This window comes from Echeneis naucrates, chromosome 11 (genome assembly GCF_900963305.1).
Source record: "Echeneis naucrates chromosome 11, fEcheNa1.1, whole genome shotgun sequence".
Taxonomy (NCBI): domain Eukaryota; kingdom Metazoa; phylum Chordata; class Actinopteri; order Carangiformes; family Echeneidae; genus Echeneis; species Echeneis naucrates.
Window position 1 is genome coordinate 6,414,144 of NC_042521.1, and position 19,793 is coordinate 6,433,936.

The window sequence follows — 19,793 nt, forward strand, 5'->3', positions numbered from 1 at the left end:
TTTTTTTTTTTCCCACTGCCACCATGTTTGCCGTGTCATATAATATTCTTTTTCTCTGAAAAAGGCTGTGTGAAATTCAACCCTTTTTGTAAATACCCATTGACTTTCAAGCTCAGGCTGTCCAGCATCTCAAATAAAAACACAGGTGGCCCACAGCAGAGCGCACGCCAAAGAACAAAAACCACCAAGCACAGGCTGACCATACAAAGACGTGCTTCTTAACATTCCTGTCACCTCCAGTTTTCACCTAAATACTGCTACTATGACATTTATCACACAAGTGACCAAATTGGACGACGACTGACAATATGGACATCTGCTAGTAAATGACAGACAGATGGCACCTGGTGCTGACAAAACAAAACCCCAAAAAAAAAAAAAAAAAAAAAAAAAAAGCGTATTCACAGCAGTACAAGCCACGGGGACATAGAACAAACATCACAGTAAAAAAACACTGCTTCAAATACATTATTGGGAGGAGTTAGACAGTTCGCTGACAGGAATAAAAGAAAGGCTGCACCGAGCATGCTGAGCCAACGTGGTGCTGCCACGGCAACCATATCCCCCTGTGATGATGGGAGACCAACCTGGACAGAGTAAGAGCAGAGGACAGACAGGCCAACTCACAATCAAAAAACCTCCATCTGTCTGCCTCTCTCCCTACAGCTTAGAAAGGAAAAAACACATCATGGTTGAACAGCCTTAATTCTTTTGTCATCTATCTCTAAATTGACTATTACTTTACTTGTCAGAATGACCATCCAGCAGTCTGCACATTGCAGTTTCTTTCATTCTCTCGCTGGGGCATGTGTAAATCACACAGCACGCTACTACAGTGTGGGATGTATTGCTATCGGCGTTTATATAACCAACACATGTCCTAAGAAGTCAGAATAATAAAATAGCTTGTAGTCACACTTATCAGTTTTGTCAAATCACACACAAAGTAGGAGCTAAATGTACGTATTTGTGTTTGTGTGTGTTATGCTGAAAAACCATGTGTCTGCTTGCAAATCTTAGACAATACCATTTGTCTCCATCTGTCTGGTGTCTCTGCTGTCTTATAAAAACAAAAACCTCATCTTCATTCGTCGGCTCTCGCACCAACAGCTCATCAGACACATCCAATCAGAGCCTAAAAGCTTATCAGCAATGTCAATGATAAACACAGAGGACACACACAAACTCAGAACGCCTGCACATTCTGCTCCTAGGAGACTAAACAAGAAATATACATATTAATAAAAACAACGCCATATTCCACTGTAAAAAAAAAAAAAAAAAAAAAAAAAGAAAGACTAAAATTGGATTGAACCTGCTCTAAAGTCAGAGTTAATAGGACAGAACCATTGCTCTCAGTTTCAGGTTTTTGGTTGCTGCCACGCAGCAAGTGAAGGTTAGAGACCAAGCCAATAAATGAATTGGTTTGGGTTTTTTTCTAGCCCTTAGTTAGAGAAACAAAAGTATTGCATTCACATAAATTTAGTTCATTAATACACAGTCTCCACTCAGGAAAAAAAAAAAAAAACTATTTAACCATTTCTATTTGTTTGGAAAAAAATAAAAATGCAGCTTCAAAATATAGCTGTGAATATCATTACTGTGACACACACACGATACTGTATCAGTTTTCAATTTAGGTGAAATAAGAGGCAGAAACCTGCCTTATGTATGCTGATGGCTGTGGCTGCGGTCCTTCCAACTTCATCCTTTAACTCTGCTCTGTTCAGCACACACACACACACACACACACCATCTGTCCTCCTGACACGGTTAATGGACAAACTGCAGAGAAGGGAGACTTTTGGGTGAATTACAGCACCCAGGGGACAGCTCTGAACAGAGGCTCTGACAAGATTTTCTTCCTTTCTTCAAAAATTTGTAGTCTTGTGTTGTGCTGCCCTCTGCTGCCAAAAGAGAAAACGGCAGCTAAAGAGGAATACTCAAAACTCTCACATACTGTCATTAATTATAAGCTGATGATCAGATTTGTTGTGTGGAACATATGACATTTCAAAAACATTAATGTTGGCCCAACATAAGGAGATTATTTCTGTACAGAGCTGAGAATGAAAGCCTTTTGTTTTAGCTCCCACGCTCTGTTACATCACCACAATAAAATATATTGACTCGACCGGATGACTACCAACAGAGGTTCTTCTGAAGTGGTGCTGTTTAGACCAGAAGACATTCTGGTAAATGGAAATTAGTAAGAGCATTTCAATGCAATTCAGTTAGAGCTTCACTGTGTTAGATCAAGAAACACATTAATTGTCTTACATTAATCTATATTCCATCAGAAGATTGTTAAACAGACACATAATTATGATCAAGTCCTCCCACATCCATATTCAGTTAGTTACATTTGTGTTGCCAATACTTTTTGACATTAACTTCTGACTTCAGATAGAGAACATAATGTTTGTGTTAATGTCCAGCATCAGTGTAAAGCATGATTCTGCTTTCTTTATCTCAAAATGAAAGAAGTGTTAAAAAAAAACAAAAAACAAAAAAAACTTTTTTCTGTATCCCTCCCTTTTTATTTCTCTCTCCATCATCATAGCTCAGTTCAGCAGCCGAGGGCCACGCTGAGGGCTTCAGAGTTGTGTTGTGAGACCACCAGGATCCCACGCCAGATGTCGGCTGCCTCGTCAAGTGGCGTTTCCTCAAGGTGCTCCCTTTGCGCAAACAGTGCTGCGAGTGCTGTGGTAACTCTGACCAGTCACACATTGTAGATATGTGTTACATCTCAACCAGTGGTAAGATTTTGCTTGTGCCCTGCCAACATCACAGGGCGGATGTATGGAGGAAAATAACAAACAAGCTACGGAGGTTGAGTAAATGACATGGAAGTAGGCTCTTGTTGATTTTCCTTCATTGCTCTTCTTGCTCTGCGTATCCCTGGGTATGGTTAAATGTGACAGTTCCAATTTCCCATATTGGTCACTTCCAGTTAGTTTTCAGGGCATGGAGGGCAGTTCGTCACTCAATTCTGTGTGTTTGTTGATGGGCACTCTCAGGGGCAGCTGTGATGATGCAAGTGGGCCAGTCCTAATTTAAGTGATGAGCAATGGTTTTAGGAAGTTGCAATCTCCCCCCCTAGGTGGCGCCATCCCTTCTGCTGTGTCTCAAGAGGAGACAGAAACTCTGAAACAGAGGGATGATTCAGGGGGGACAAGTCTGAATGATGGGCTGTTTTAGAATATCATGTGACTTATGAAAATGCTACAACAACACAACACAGATGTCAGTCTCTGTCACTGGGGCAGGCTGTAACCTCTACTGCCCCTCTGTAAAGTTCTGATACCTTTCCCACATATTATGTATTTGTTTCTGCTTCCCTCAACCTTCTTTATCTTTTTTATCTTTTTATTATCTGTCTCTGTTCCTGGAACTTCACTCATCTTCACAACTTGCAGTTGTTTGGCCACATACTTGTCTCGCTCATCTCGTTCCCTGTCATGTGGGCCAAGTGGTTTCAAATTCTCTGGAATGGGGCTTTGATAGCAAGTCACATCTCCACATGCAAATGTTAGGAGTACTTTTTGTCATCCTGCTTACAAATGTGAAACGTCTTCTCTCAGCAATCCCCCGAGGAAAAAGTTTTTAAGTGTATTGTAAAGCTCTACTCCATTGTCTATAAAAATCTCTGCTGCAGATTCCCTTTCACTTTGTTCACTTCCTTATAATGAAATACAACATAAATGCACCCAATTAAAGGATGAATGTAATTTATTGCTTTGAATTTAAGTTACTTATGAAGGAGTATAGCATTCAGATATGTTTTTGCCTTTAACACAGGAATAAAAAGAGGTGGCATATAGTATTTGAAATCCTCCTGCCCCCCTTGCACTTTTACTTTTTGCTAGACAAGGAATTTCTGCATAATTCATAGAGCAAGATGGGTTCGCTCTTTCCAAGTGTCCCATAGTACCACATCTGAATCCATACATTTTATTTCTTTATGATTTGTGCTTCACATGGTCTAGTCTCTTACTGCTCATTGTTGGTGCTAAAAATGTATTATTGGTTTGCATTTAGGAGAAAATAAATACTTTGCTGCTTACCATTGTTACTGCAGTTTTTGTTGTCTTTGTCAGATGCCTCTTCCTCAACCTGACAGCAAAGAAATCAGTACAGAAAAACCAACATTATGATATATTTTAAAAAGATAGCCAACATTTTAAATTATAGATGAAAATGTGTAAGTGGCTTATTTCTAAACAATAAATAAATAAAAAATGAAAATAAAAATGTAAGTTTAGAATTTCAAACTTGGCATGGAGATGAGTGCGTCCCAGAAGGAAGGAGGAAAGGAGGGTCTTTACCTGTTTCCTCCACTTCAGCTCACAAAAGACCCGTTCAAAGCACTCATGCATGTAGTTAAACTGGGAAACAAAAGCAAACAGAATTGTTCACTCTACCGATACACCATATTCAGGCTGCAAAGTCACAGGCACAAGTTAGGCTTTATTACATTATGCTTCAGCTGTACTGCAGCTTTGAGTAAATATGAACACATTGACAAATAAATAATATATGTACTAGTTATACAACTCCTCAAAGAACAAAACAAACAAACAAACCCCACAACCAAAAACACCAAAACAAAATCAGCTACTTTAAAAGTGGTCTAAAATGCCCACACAAGACATTGGTCAGTAAGACAGCAGCATATTTATACTCACATATGGAGTGAAGATCTTGACCCAGCGAGGTTTCTTCTCCCCTCTGGCATATTCAAAGCAGAAAGCCATCCCCTCCTCGTCAGTGTCCCATCGCTGCATCTCCCCCCACTCAAAAGCTATTACCTGGTTCTGAGGGAGAATTTGCAGTTGGTAATCCTTGTGCATACATGGTACACAACATTTAAGGTAACACAAGTTTGATTCACAATTTAGTATCTTCAAAATCTCTTTAGGAAAACATCCAATATGAAACTTTTACAATAAAAAAAAAAAAAAAAAAAGTAGGACCTAGCACAGACAAACACTCACCTCCAGTGTGCCATCCTCAGTGCAAGCGTGCAGCTTAAAGTGATGGATGCTGATAGCTGTTATAACGTGTCCCTTCCTCCTGGAGTCGCAGGAGCAGTGGGGGAATATCACCTCATTGTAGCCCTCACATGTCCGCAACAAGCTCAGGTACTAACAGACAAGTATTACAGAGCATGCACATAAGTCACTGTTACTGTCTGTAACCACAATAAATGGTTAAATATTCCGTTAAGAAAGTTGCAGAGTTTCCACTGACACCCGAAATTTAAGCTCCACAAATAAGAAGCTCAATGTCAACAATAAAATTTATTTAACATGAATTTAGCTTTATCTTCAGACAAGTTACAAATATATTTCACCTTTGAATCAAATTTTCTGTTCTAAAATAAATTAGAATATATTTCATTAAATTATGGGGATTGGAGCCAGTGAGAAACTACCAAAGAGCTAGCTGAGAATAAAGACTACTCTCGAATGACAGCACACACTGTCTCACCAGCAGGAGGCTTGTTACATCCCCTAAAACGTCAGATCGAATTTCTAGACTGGCTTTAGTTGGATAAGTACGTATTAGAAATCTAGATGGGATATGTCTTGCTGAAAAAGAATTCACAACTAATAAGGGTCAGGTTAGATGCATTACATCTGACAGACAAGGGGGAGTATATGTGATGCGGCTGTCATTCTGAATAGAGCCCAACAGCTCCCTTGTTTCCAGGAACAACTCTGGCATAGAAGTCTTTGTTGCATGTGCTCTCCCTTTTTCTGTATTCTAATATTTGTTCCATATCTTTATTTGAATTTATGACTAACAATGTGAATGAATGAATGTGAATAAGATGCACACCCAGTTATTGTTACCATTTCAATCTACCACAATGTGGTACCATTACATACACTGTGTTGTGTCTTTTTTATGCAAATTCAGCCTCCATCACCAATCAGCTTGCTGACGCACATGTAAATAAGTGTTGCTCTCGTTTTCATTTATTTAAGGTTTGTGTTTACAAGCTTAGAAATGGTGTACTGGGTGGCAACATAGCTTTGAATGTGGTTTGAATTGGCACAGAGGCTCTCAAACATGCCACTTTTAATTCATAATTCAATGTTAATTCTGTGGCTCTGATTATACCAAACAGAGCCCTGTTCTGACTAAAGAACTCTGACTTTTCTGTCCATTTATATTTTGGTAATGTTTTGGTGATGGCTCTGGTCAGCAGGCAAAAAGCACACTCATCCCCATCCACTCCCTGAACAAAGACTGGTTTGTAGGACTGACCGTGGCCATCTTTCGCTGCTCTGCCAGTTTCTGCAGCTGGTAGGATTTGTCCTCTGTTTTTATGAATCCCTTCTTCACATCATCCAGTGCCTAGACACCCAGACGAGAGGGGCGGGGGCGGGTAGTTTTGGGGTTGCACAAAGAGATACAAAAACATTAATTATTAGGGTCACAGAGCTAAAATGATTATCCACTGAAATAACCAGCAGCTAAAAGAGAGTGTTTCAAATAACAATTAGAAAAAATTGTGACAATGAGAGAGTTATTCTTCAAATCTGAAACTTGATAAAATTCCAACTTATTGTTTCACTTTCTGATTAAATTAATTTGCCTGGTTCACTATCACAGCAAACATTTTTTGCTACACATCATTTTCACAGCACAAAACAATAGACAGACACAGGTAGCAACTACCTGAGGACAATGACTATGGGTATTTCCTTTAGTAACTGGTAGAGACCAAAAACAGAACAAGAGAAGGTGAACACAAGTTCTGCATTCACCAGATTGTCACAAACACAAATCACATTCAGAGATGATAATTTTACTTGTAAATGTTAGACGTGAAAATATATGAGCCTTCTAAAAAGGTCTGCCATGTTAACTATGAGATCTAGCTCACAACTTGCTTTTCAATAGCACAACTCCTGTTTACTAAGCTTATTGTTTTTCAATCCAAGGTACCATTTTTAAGACTCCCTGATAGTTGCTTGACACTTTGTCTAAATGTCACTTACAATATCAGTTGCCTTTAACATTAAACCTCTGTGTTCATTGCAGAAAACAGGTAATTTACATGATTATTTGCCAACACACTCCAAGGTAGCAACAATCTACTACTCCGACCGGCCATGTTTTTCTAGCTGTGATTTCAAAGCAAAACCTGGAAAAGTAACAATACAGACACCAAGACAACTATGAAATTGTTACATTTTGAGTCTAATAAATGTTGTAATGATGAGATACAGTATGATCTTATTGTGCTGGCTGGATAAAATAATGTATTGACAATGATCCTCAATGAGTATATGTGTTTTCACAGGTTGTAGATAGTTTCAAAAGCAAGGTCATTTTTTTAACTGCAATAATTAACTGGCTACAAAACTGGGTGATTCTGAGACCAGCATAAGTAATTAATAGTTATTATTTATACATGAAATAATCCCAATTAGGGCTGAATCATCCATCATTAAAAATTCTGAAATTTCTGACAATAAACTTAAAAAAAAAAAAAAAACTGTCAACTGTGCTGAGTTCCTGTATGTTTAAAGTGGGATTCAATTATTGTCATTACCTGGTGAAAGCAGTAGTGCAGTGCCAGTGGGTTGTCTCTGAGCAACTCCTCCTCCTGGAAGCTGAACAACCATTTGCGGAGCGCCAAACAAGTCCCTGGCACTGCTGACGTGTAGTTCTGTACATAAAGCTTGTGGGGAAACTCATTAGGTGCCAGCTTTCGTACTGCAAAATTAAAAATATAGAGAGGAGAGGGATGATGATGGTGATGAAATGCAATGAGGGTTTAGGTTGTGTGTGTGTGTGTAAAAAATAAAATAAAATAAAAAAATCCAAAACAAAACTTTCAAATTATTTGCATTTGCTGCCCAAAACTACACACAGACTGAAACGGCCAAATGAATGAAACTCACACGTGGGATGATACAGCTCTTTAAAAAACTATCAGTCATGTGATGAAGATGGCCCATGGAGGGCTTTTAAATTAAACACCTGACAGTATGACAAAATACGATGCAGCATTTCTCTGTTAAATACTGATAAACAGCAAATTTAGTGTTCTTACCAAAGGAGTGGTTGATAACTTCAAAAAGGGCAAAGTAGCTTGCCATAATACTGTCCATTCCAACCTTCATCACTAACGCCTAAAAGAAGAGCAGAACAGAGTCAATTATGAATAAAAAATATTGTAAAAATTTCTTTGACCCCATAACATGAATGTTTATCTTTAATAAAATATACTTCTTTTTTGCTGCATTACAAACATGCATTTGACACCTGCAGCAGAATACATTCAATGACGACACAATTTGACTTCCTCAGTGTCAAGCATAATTAACATCTGAATGCAATCTATACAATAAAGCTGGATCTCAGAATCTCCCAGCAGATGTCATGTGGTCCTACCTGGTAAACCTGATCAGTTGTGCTGTTCTTACGGACTCTGACAGAGATGGTTGTCTTGTCTGGCAGGGCTATGCGCAGTTCTACATCTGTCACTCCATTGTAGTTCTGCCAAATGAGGAAAATGAGCACAGCTGTAGGCTTGATTAATTCATGTGTGTTAACAACAGCGTGTGCAAGCATGTGACGTGTTTGTTTTGAATTACTGATACGCACTTCTGGACTTTAAAAAAAAAATGTAGCAAGAGATAATGAAAAACAGAAATATTATCAGTCGCAGTATTTTTGCTTTGCTACCATAATTTCTCAAAACACTAGTGACAATAGAATTACCTCTCAGACAAATTTCCAGCCCAACATACAGTTTTGCCAACACAAGTGGCAGCTAGACTAGACAAATCTAAATCAACACAAACCCAAATTCGTTCAATCATCATCACCTCATGCCACATTGCAAGACAGATCTATTCCAATTTTGAAAGACATTAGATTTTATAATATAATATAATTCATACCTCATCTGATTCAGACAGAAACTCCTGCATGATGTCACTCTCCCCGATCACTCGTACAGAGCAAACTACAGACCAAAAAAAACAAACAAACAGAAGTTTATTTTAACATGAAGACAAATTACATTACACATCATGGAACTAATTTTTCACTTGTTTTTTCTATCTTGGTAGGTGATTCCTGTCTTGTTATGTATGCCTCTGAACTGTTCTGATTGGTCTAAATACATATTCACACTTAGACATCAACCTTTTCCAATTCCATATTTTTGCTCATGCTCAAGACGAAAACACAAGCAGAGGTTTTTTCCCCCCCTACATTTTTGACCAGCCTACCTCGCTCAAGATATTCCTCCAGGCCTCTGCGCCGAGCATCCAATTGTTGTTCAGAGAGAGAGAAGGGCCATTTCCCAGGAAGCTTAGGAAAGTTGAAATTAGAAAACTCCCTCTTTAGGTTCTGATGCAGGATGGCAAACTCTCGGTAGCGCTTTGAGCACAGCTGTCTACCTGACATGTACACATTGTACACCTATGGCCATTGAAAGAAAATAACCCTTAGTGAATATTCTCTTTATGTAATTGCACATTTTCCCCATGGGTGAAGTTTAGAGCTGAGCCAAAAGAGGCTAATACAAGTATAAAAAAAATATACAGTCATGTCCAAACAGTACTCACCACAAACCTCTCCGAGTGCTGCTCTACATGTTTATATGTGGGAATGGAAATGGGCACAGCCTGCTTGTCGCTATAGTCATAGTTGGGTTGGATATCCTCTCCTCCTTCCAATCCATCGGCCTCCTGAGGTGGAACGGAGAGAACAGCCAGAACCAGCTCCTTCTCCCCTGCTCGGATCAGATCCACTACCTGCTTATGGGTGGCACCCTCAACGCTCACCCCATTACTGGAGAAAAATTAGAGCAAAACAAAGAGAAAAAGAAAGAAAAGTTGAAAAGAAAGTAGGCGAGGAGTTTTTGGAGAACCAGCTGAGTTAGACAAGACATTTGCCATGCTTGTATTATGTGGGATATGCAAAGTACCCTATAAATAAAACTGTTAAGCTTTTTGGTATCACCCTATATCAAATTCTGACCTGTTACTGATGCTCTCATTTCCTCACATTACTCCACAAGGATTAACTAGTTTTACATAAGGTAACTTGAGGCCAGGAGCTGGCACTAAAAACTCAGTTATTGGTCCGCTGTAACTGAATTAATGTCACTACATGTGGATACACTGAATTTTACAATGTCTCTGATAAAGAAACCGTATTTAAAGCAGATTGGTTGTGTCACAATCAATAAAGCAATCCACTTAACAGGGTCACTGTTGGCCACCATACAGATTTACGCATCCCAACTAACAGCACCAGATCCCAGACATGCAACACACGATTCTAAAACATTGCATCAATGCTGCAAAAATGCTTCCTGAACATTGTTTTATTATAATGTGATAATGTCTTGTATGTTGTCCTCTGTGGATTTAAAAAAATTAGGGATGGCGAGTACCCTAGTCAGCTCTAACGTCTCTTTCCTTTCATGCTGTGAGACACCTACTGTCTTGGCTTTGCTGAACACAGATGGCACCAGCATCAGGTGTCTCTGCTAATCTTCCAATGAACAACAGAGGGACAGGCACATGAAAGGAGGGTGCAAGCAAGACCAAAAGCATAGGTCTGTTCACTTTGGGTCATGTGTCACTGATAGCGACTGTACAGTATCAGTGTAATATCACAGACTGGTAAATTGTGAGTGGGTAGAGAAACAATGAACTAAAGTGGAAACTTTGTAACATTTTCCCCTTGTGTAAACTCTCAGGACAGCTAAACATCTTATGTTTTACACAAACTACATTCTGATAATAGTCTGATAATAGAATAGCAAACCATTTGCTTACCTTAGACATGAAAGGTCTGCGTATGACCTACTTAACCAGATGAATCTTGTGAGATTTTGCATAATAGCCAAGCTGGTTAATAAGTCACATGACAACAAATAGCCCCATCATATGACCAATAAGTTAAAACTGAGAATGCACAAGCTGAGCATAACCTTTGTGATGCTTAAACACATAGCAGCGAGGCTATTTGTTCCTCCTTTTCCATTTCTCTTCTCCTTTATTCGAAACTAAGCCTCTGGTAAAGTTCCCCAAAATACCTAAATGGGTTTTTTCCAGCTAAAATCCTGAATTTAAGGCTTATCTGGTTGCCACAAATGCATAAGGATTTCTAGGAAATTTATAAATTGGAATACTTGTACATAATTATTTACTATTAATATTTAATCTCTTTATCCTCTTCAACACCTGACAGCATTTGCCTGTATTGTTAGAACAAAGGATTACAAAGGGGGGGTGGGGGGGGTCACTGATAGTTAATTTGTATTAGAGTGCTGCCAGCAATAATAGAGGCTTTGTGGGGACATAAATTCATAATAGACATAAATATCTATTAAACAAGTGCTAAATGTTAAAGGCTACAGCAAACTCTGAAAAGTATATTGTATGTACTTGCTGACAGCTCACTTCCCCCTGACATTTTCTGGTACGAAAAGAAGAATTTGACCAAAAAAACAAAACAAAACAACAACAACTTATGTACTAGATGTTTGAAAGAGCCAACAGATTTAACCAAAACATCTGATGAAGAACAAGGCCAAAGTGACAGCAGTCAAAACTGAGCCATGTAAAGAGCACGGCTGAGGTTTCTCCTCTGAGACAAGAAGGGCAAACACACACACACACACAGTATGAGGCTGAACGTGGACCAACAACACCGCCACCTCCAAACACACAACCCAAACAAAGTGTGCAACAAAGCTGAGGTTTAAACCCAGACCTGCCCTCCGCGCTGTGCCGGCCAAAGGAGAGCTAGCCAAACGGGACGTTAGCCACCTGCTTGGCTAGCTAGCCGAAGCTAAAGCTAATCAACATGCACAGCCTGTTGTCCAACTTATGTAAGCTGGTTAGCCTTTCCGCTGACTGACTAGCGTTAGCATGTGAAACTAAAGCTCTTAGCCGATTAATTTAGAGATAAATGCCCGTAACAAAAGAATAATAATAAAAAAATAACCAGCAACTAGTTAGCTACGGAAACGGCCACTTCTGTTGTCATAACACACAAGTGACGTCGCGTTATCCCCTCCAGGACACGGCTAATGTTAACACATGTTATCACAAACTGGACCCACACAGACTAAACTCGACAGTTTAGCTCGGTTTGCTAAAGGACACAAGCCTGACTTACACCTCCAGGATCCGGTCACCCTTTGCTATCCCGGCTCGGTCCGCCGCGCCTCCGGGCAAAACGGCGCTGACATGCTGGAGAGGAGCGTACAGCTCCCCGTTGATGCTCCGAAGCTGCCCTCCTTCGCTAACTTGACCGCGGACATTGAACCCGTAGCCGGACTCCGACTTGACGATCCTCACCACCCGGGGACCGGACGTTACCGTGGTGGTGGTGGTGGTGGTGGTGGCGGCGCCGTGGGCCGCGGTGCCCGCCGCCGCCGACGACAACGAGCCGACGAGCGGACCGTTACGGGATGCCGAAGGGAGAGCCGACCGAGTTTCATCGCCTCCCACATCCGCCATCTTATCCACAGGCCCGATTACCCCCCCACCCCGCTTTCCTCCTGTCGGTGTCTTCTGGCTAATTCAAAACAACACTCGGGCTCTGTCCCTCCGTAACGACAGCTCCACAGACCGACTCTTGTTGACAACCCGCCCCCAGGAAGCGTCACAAGACACGGCCGCACAACGTGACCTCCCGGAGGCGTCACCGAAACTCCGGCGGCTTCTGGGAGCGAAAGTGATGTCTCACTTTAATATCACGCACGTAATGTGTGAACGCCAAAAATAGCAGAAGAAGTTTTATCGATTTGCACTGTAAAAAAAAAAGGGTTTATTCCATCAGCATATTTGTCTCAATAATTTTCGACATCTTTTCGGTTTAACGCAATGTCTCTACAGACAGGAAGAAATATTTTATAGAAGTGAAACATAATAAAACGTAAAAAAACAAAACAAAACCAACAACCCATAAATAATTCAGTTATTGTGTTTTTCTCTAATTTAAAACTTCATTTCAATTCATCCATTTATCATTCATTTTATTGTATGTAAAATATGTAGTGGGGTCCAAACATCTGAGACCACTAGCCAAGTTTAGACTGTTTTGCATTTGTTTGAAATATAATACTAATATAAACACAAAGCTTTAAGGTGTGTTTGTGGTTATTATCCAGCTGCAGTGTAAATCCCTCACCACAAAGATGCAGACCGGCTGTCTTAGAAGGATTAAGTGGATTTAAGGTCTCTAGTCAGTGTGGTGCAGGTAGAGTAGGAAAACAAACCCAGTCTTGAATATTCCCACCACACTTTGGCACACTTTGATTTCCTCGACTGATTTCTGTTACTGCCACAAACCTCGCACTTGGTTTCATCAGTATGACTTTGTTTCTTGAGTCATCAGCAGTAAAATGGTGGCATCCCTTTGCCCTCCACAACTGTTTTGTTTGGTTTCTCCTCCTGAGTTTTCGAAACCACTGCTCATCCTCTGAAACCACCGCTCGACAACTTTCTTTTGAAAGTACTTTTGCAAGTTGGACTTTAGTTGTCTTTATTTCGCAAATGATGTAAATGCAGTGCTATTTTTCTCTAACTCCCAGGGATGCATTCATGTATGCTCCAGCGAAAGGGTTGCAGCCAAAGTGTATCTGACCTATTGAGGAGCTGAGCAGCACTCCTGATTTGCTTGATTTTTCTCCAGGGTCATCTTGGTGGGGCATTCATTCTGTTTTTCCTGGCATGCATGCACACCACAGGTTTGATTTGTTCACGAACAGGCCTTTCTGCCACATATTCTCTGTGCAGGAATGGCTGTTTCCTTCACAACTCATAAAATAGGGTCTTCAGGTCAGAGACTCTTGTTCACATGCCACATGGCTGCTGTGCAGGCTCAGTAGAGAAATGAGTGATTCGTTCACGACTCGTAACTACTAATTTTAAATGGATGAATTGCAATTATTAAACATGAATGCTAAAATTATGCTAATAGCAAAAATGATCATGCCACTTAAACAACATATTGTCAATAATTGAATCATTTTACAGTAAAAGCAATGAATTGTAGTATTTCATATGCAAGATGAAGATTGTGTTCCACACTTTGGCTTCTAATATAGTGCTTAACTAAAAGTGCTCAGCTGCCTTTGTTCCACTTCCCGAAGTTAATCCATCATAAAATGCATTGTCTACAAAATTAACTACTCGTGTTGTTCAGATAAACATCAACAGTAACATAAACTGACTCAGATGATGGTGTTGACATTTCACTGCAATTGTCCAAGATTATATTATGCATTAGCACACAAAGTGAAGAAATCAAAAGTTTCAAAGAGCCCAAAAAAGTTTATTTCATTTTGGATGAAACCTTATATATATTTTTTGTTTGTGCCTTTGAACAGTAGTAAATCCTCATTCCTTGACTAAAAAACTTTTCTCTGTCTCAGGCACCTCTTTATGTTGGTCCCAAGGTGGCGCTTGGATCCCTACTTCTGGCGGATGAAGTACTCGTGGCACATTTGAGTGAGGCAGGACACCAGAGAGACAAACTCACGGAAATCCACACTGTTGTCCTTATTTGTGTCCAGATCCTTGAAGATGCGGTCTAATGCCACCTTGTCATTGGCTTTCTGCAGATCAGAAACATATAGACTGACGATAACCAATATTCTGCCATAAACATGACACCATTATGCATATGGATCTTTTAAGATACACAAACCACTTTGGAATAATTGAGGGTTTACCACGTTCTACATATAAAGCTCAGTCAGTGTAGTCATGCATCCATCTGAGTCTGCAGGACTGAGACAGAGAGAGGTCAGAGGTTACTCACCCCCAGCACCTCTCCAAATTCATTCTGAAGCAGCTCCTTCAGCTCCGCCTTACTCAGGGTGTATTTGTCCCCCTCCTTGCCAGAGTATTTATCAAAGGCTTTGATGAGGAGGGTCATAGCGTTCTGGACGTCTGACATGATGATTGCTGGTTCAAGGATAGAGGAGAAAACATTTGTTAAATAGTGACACATAGCATTTTGTGCTGATTGTATCTGTTATAATTCATTAGATGGACTAACTGATGAAGTTGCTTTCGACTCATGCTCTTATTTTAAAGCTGCTTTGACTCCATCTAGTGGCTGAATCTAGGTCTGTTAACTTTGTCATGTGACATTGTGGTCAAATGTGAAATGCTAACAAAGGACATAGTTCATATCCACAGTTTGAAGGAGTGGTTGCAGGGGAAAGATAGAAGAGGAGTACAGGGACTGTGTGGTAGAACAATCACTGAATGGACTTCCTAATTTATTCATTTATTTCTTGCGTCAGGCATTGTGTTATGAAATGCTGCATCTATTATGCTGTGATGGACACTTGCTTCTTTGCCTTTCACCCAGCTACAGTGTTAATGATTGCGAATTTAATTATATACCTATAGAAACAAAATACATGAAGTACCAAAGTATATACTTAAGTTAATGCCTACTAATTCCATTCATTAGGAACTTTGAAGCATCAAGCAGTGGCTAACGTCACTCTGTGTTTTTCTCTGGATCTTCCATTGTGCAGGATGAAAATAAACCCAGGGCTTCCACAGGGGCCCAACCACCTGTATTTCTCCATGTGACTGGTCTCTAACACAGCACGTTTGCCGAGTGACAGGGGACATTGTTATGGCAACAGCTGAATCTCTCCCGATGAGAGCAGAACTAGATAAAGGAGCAGGTCATGGCTTGAGTAAAGTCCCTGTAGATGATACCAGATGTCTGTTCTGTTTGGTGAAAAGCTTTTTTCCACTGACTCCAAAAACCCAAGAGGTTGCAGTCTGACTCACATGGTGCCACTCCTTCTCTGGGATGTGGTACCACGAGGAAACTATGGTATCAGAAGGTTTGTAAACAGACGGTGCTTATGGAAAAAGAGCCCACAAGGCAAATAACATTCCAATTATCTGTTTAGATTTTGTGGCTTTTTTACTTGAGGATGCAAGTAAAATCATTAAAAATAATAATAATAAAGTTTTGCCAACTTCGAAATAAGCAATGCACTCGTTAAATGGATAAGCATTTGCCATCAGAACAAAATTAGTGTTATTGGTTGCAACGTTGCAAGCTTCATGAACAATGGAATTGAGTCACAGTTAGTCAGACAAAATATACACCGTTAATGTTATAGTTTGAGAAGAGTCATATGCTACTTCTGAAATTCACACAAACAAACCTGGCTAAGATTACCTGAATTTTGATGCATTCAGAAGAAATTCTTTGCAAAATGTTCTGGTGCAAGATTTCTTAAGTCGAAGTAAACTAAACAAAAACCAAACATGCAAAATGACATTGTTAGGGTTTTCCACTCACCAAGGTTGGGATTTAAGCAGATCCGAGAGTCAATCTTGAGGGAGTTGCAGTGGTGGGGAAATAAACAGAGAGGATACTTTATACATCACCACACCCGTTAACCCTCCTCTTCGTAGCTTCCCCTTTCATCTTCAGCCACTCCTACTCCTTGTATCCCCCTGTCCCGAAACTTTTTCATTTCCCAAGTGAGTCTTTAAGCAACACCAGATTTATGTGTTGTTGCCTAGAAAATAATAAACAACACCTAATAACCACCCGTGCTAGTTGTCAGGGGTTCTGGTGTGAATCATTTTATGCTTCATGTCTATAACATCATCAGTATATTCATGCAGAAAAACATTTTTCCAACTGTTTTTTGTCGCAATAACTTTAATTTAATAATCTTATGACTGCATTTAAATCTGATGTGAGTGCCACACGGTTTCTTTAATATGCAGCAGACAATGTGAGACTATGACAGTAGGATGAATAACTTTTTCAACGCAAAGTTGCACATTCAGCTACAATATAATTAAAGCCAGTTTAGTTATATAATAGTTTTATAATCTCTGATGCAAGTCCATCCTTCTGTGAGACTTTCTTCATTTATTTTGTCTTGTCCATTGCACAATGAAAACATTTTTTTCAAGGTGATGAAACAATTATTATCTTATATGAAATCACTCACTTTTTGTGATGATGGAGGTACGCACAAGCTTTCCTTTGAGAGGTAACATTTTTCATCCTTGAAAAGACAAATCTTCAGGATGCATATTCCAGAGCTGTTTGTGCAACAAAAAACAAAGATTAAAGCTTGGTCTATAGACAACTTTCAGACATCATGTTGAACTTCATGTATATTTCAATTCATAATCTCAAGTGTGCTTCTCTTTTTCAGTTTGCCTGTACAAAATCTCTTTGTTTCTCAGATTTTTTTTTTTTTTTTAAGATAAGGCCACATTTCTCCAGCTCTTCTTTAGAGACATAGCTACCTTGTACATTCCAAGCCAAAGATGGCATATTTTATATTTTATACATCTGGGTTTTTAACCATGCACTAGTGCATCAGATTGCACGTAAACTGTGTGTTACGCTAACTAATTTCTAGTGCTTGTGTGTGTGTAATTGAGTTTTTTTTTTTTTCTATTTTTATTTAATTGTTTGAGATGCTCATGATCCTAAAATGAAAACCTTGGGCGCACTGACTCAGTGAGTGTTGATTGTTATGGTCTCAAATGGATCTAGTCTTCCTTGCGATTTTGTGGTGAGGGTTGTGACTCACAGTCATGTCCCTCAAACTTATGAGTCACACTGCAGGGGCCAGGACAGAGGAACCGAAAAAACTAAACAAAACAAAACCCTAACACTATGGTGTTTGCTGGTGTGCGGTCTGTTGTGTGACTTTGAGTAAATTATCAAAGGTCTTTCGCTGTCTCTTTCCCTGTGGTCAGGGAGCGATTCTTTTTAGTCTCTAATTAACAACTTAAATCAAAGTGGAGTAAAATACAGATCCTAGATGAGAAGTTAAGTCCCTCACACCACGCATATCTTCCGCAGATGGAGTTAGAATGCAATATTTCACTGCACTTTCTCAGTGACTGGAAAACATTAGTCAAGCTTTTTTCCTTTTGTCTTCCTTTCTCATTTTACCCAGTCAAATTAGGGGGGAGAGCGTATCCATGGAAACCAAATACCATTTTACTTCCATCTGTGATTCATACAGACTATCTCCAGAAGAGGCTGGGCAGCTTGACCAGCATTATAATCAGAATTATCCTCTTCTGCCCTCTAGTGAGGGAAAATAGCATATTTTAGAGACACACAGCAAGCAGACAAAAAACTACCATTTATACTTCTGGCTTGAAGCTAGAATAGGAAAGGATGGCAATTTGAACTGTTTAATGTAGGTTGGAAAAAAAGAGGTTTACACATCCTTTCAGCTGTGATTGTGTTCAGCAAAAAAACAACAAAACAAAACACTGAGCAGCATTATTAATGAACTCGGCCTACATCATCAGCTATAATAAGATCACAATAGTATGAGGTGATCTCCGAGGGCAGCAACAGAAAACCAGATGTACAGAAAGTGATACGATCAGAGCACTGATGATGTGAGTAAATGATCTACTGGGGGTACTAGTCTGTCAGCCTATCTGCCTAATCTTTGCTTTCACAGTGAGACACACCTCCACAGAGAGTGACTTGGAAGATCAAAAAACTGAGGATTCAGGGTTATTGCAGCTGACACAAAAACTACTCTCATTATGAATGCATTTCTTCTCTTGGGGAAGAAGATTTAACGTGGACAGTGAGTCATCTGCACATATGATGAATGTATTGTTCTGGGCCACGTGATAAACAGGCAGCATGGCGTGATGAATCCAGTGCAGCTCCAACCCCTGTGAGTGCAATGATCTGTTTATATCAGAATATACACCAGCTACAGAAAAGGCACATTGAGAAAATAGTCAGTAAAGTAGGAATTCCCGGTTCAGCTGTGGGTGACATGGGTGTGGTGTAAGCCGAGGGGTGAAGCAACACACACACAGACACACATATACACACTGAGTATTGTATCCTAGCAACTTCAGTGTTTGCCCTGTAACCATGAATACTGGTAGGCCACACTGTTGGGCCCTGTCCAAGGAGGTGTGTGCTCAAATCGTGATACTCTTTTCCCCTAAGTTAAGTCTGCAAGGCATGCATTCCCAAAGCAGGCAAGTTCTGCTTATTTCTCTGGGTTTGGTAGAGCACCACCAGAACCCACAGCCTCCAACCTAAAGCCACAGAATCCCTTTCCTGTACATCCATGATGGAAACATTTGGTTGGCGGAGCTTGTCAGTGTCATTGCAAAGCCTGTGAAGCACTGCTGCCTGAGAGACAAGGTTTTTGTACAAAAAAAAAAAAAAAAAAAAAAAAGTAGCTTGGGAGTGTCCGGAGGCGGAGGGTTATCCTGTTCAACGCTCTAGTGTTATTCCACTTTGACCAGACATGAAACACAATGAGAAGAATTTCGTGGAAAAACAGCAGAGTGCTGATGTTCTGTGTCCTGTGACTCAGGCCCTCCACATTACCTCCCAGAGCCCATGCCTGCCTGACTGACTGTTGAATGACTAAAACTTCACTGAGTTACAAAGCACCCTGTGTCATTTCTCTGTCATTATACACCACACATGACAGAGTTGCACCATCGGTTTAAGAGAGGTGTGGCTGCGATCAGAACATTCAGCAAATTCCTCAGCGCACTGATAAGAAGGACTTTATCGAACAGAGAGGGAGAGGATTGTCTGCCCTTTCAATCTTAAAGAAGCATAAGATACTGGTGGGAATTGCATCATGCTTAGTTTTGTTGGCACAGTAGACAGTGATCTTTGTAATTAGCTCTACTAGGGTGTCAAATTAAGACAAACCACTGGCTAAGAAATTATTTCTGTTAACTTTCAATATCTGTATAGATAAAAGTCAAAGGGGCCCA

General features: G+C 40.0%; 2 protein-coding genes across 2 annotated transcripts; both read right to left on the bottom strand.

Annotated features, from left to right (window-relative positions):
• snx27a (sorting nexin 27a) lies at window positions 1–12,565 on the bottom strand. Its single transcript, XM_029514629.1, has 13 exons — window positions 12,169–12,565; window positions 9,600–9,825; window positions 9,261–9,453; window positions 8,928–8,992; window positions 8,416–8,520; window positions 8,075–8,153; window positions 7,571–7,734; window positions 6,277–6,366; window positions 4,998–5,147; window positions 4,689–4,817; window positions 4,329–4,388; window positions 4,068–4,116; window positions 1–3,147 (listed from the first exon to the last, which is right to left on the bottom strand). Exons 1-13 carry the CDS (start codon window positions 12,510–12,512, stop codon window positions 3,077–3,079), a joined length of 1,725 nt encoding a protein of 574 aa, XP_029370489.1. The 5' UTR covers window positions 12,513–12,565; the 3' UTR covers window positions 1–3,076.
• A 1,745-nt stretch (window positions 12,566–14,310) lies between these two features.
• On the bottom strand, window positions 14,311–16,447 carry LOC115051000 (ictacalcin-like). Its single transcript, XM_029514224.1, has 3 exons — window positions 16,339–16,447; window positions 14,821–14,966; window positions 14,311–14,614 (listed from the first exon to the last, which is right to left on the bottom strand). Exons 2-3 carry the CDS (start codon window positions 14,956–14,958, stop codon window positions 14,471–14,473), a joined length of 282 nt encoding a protein of 93 aa, XP_029370084.1. The 5' UTR covers window positions 14,959–14,966; window positions 16,339–16,447; the 3' UTR covers window positions 14,311–14,470.
• Window positions 16,448–19,793: the final 3,346 nt, after the last annotated feature.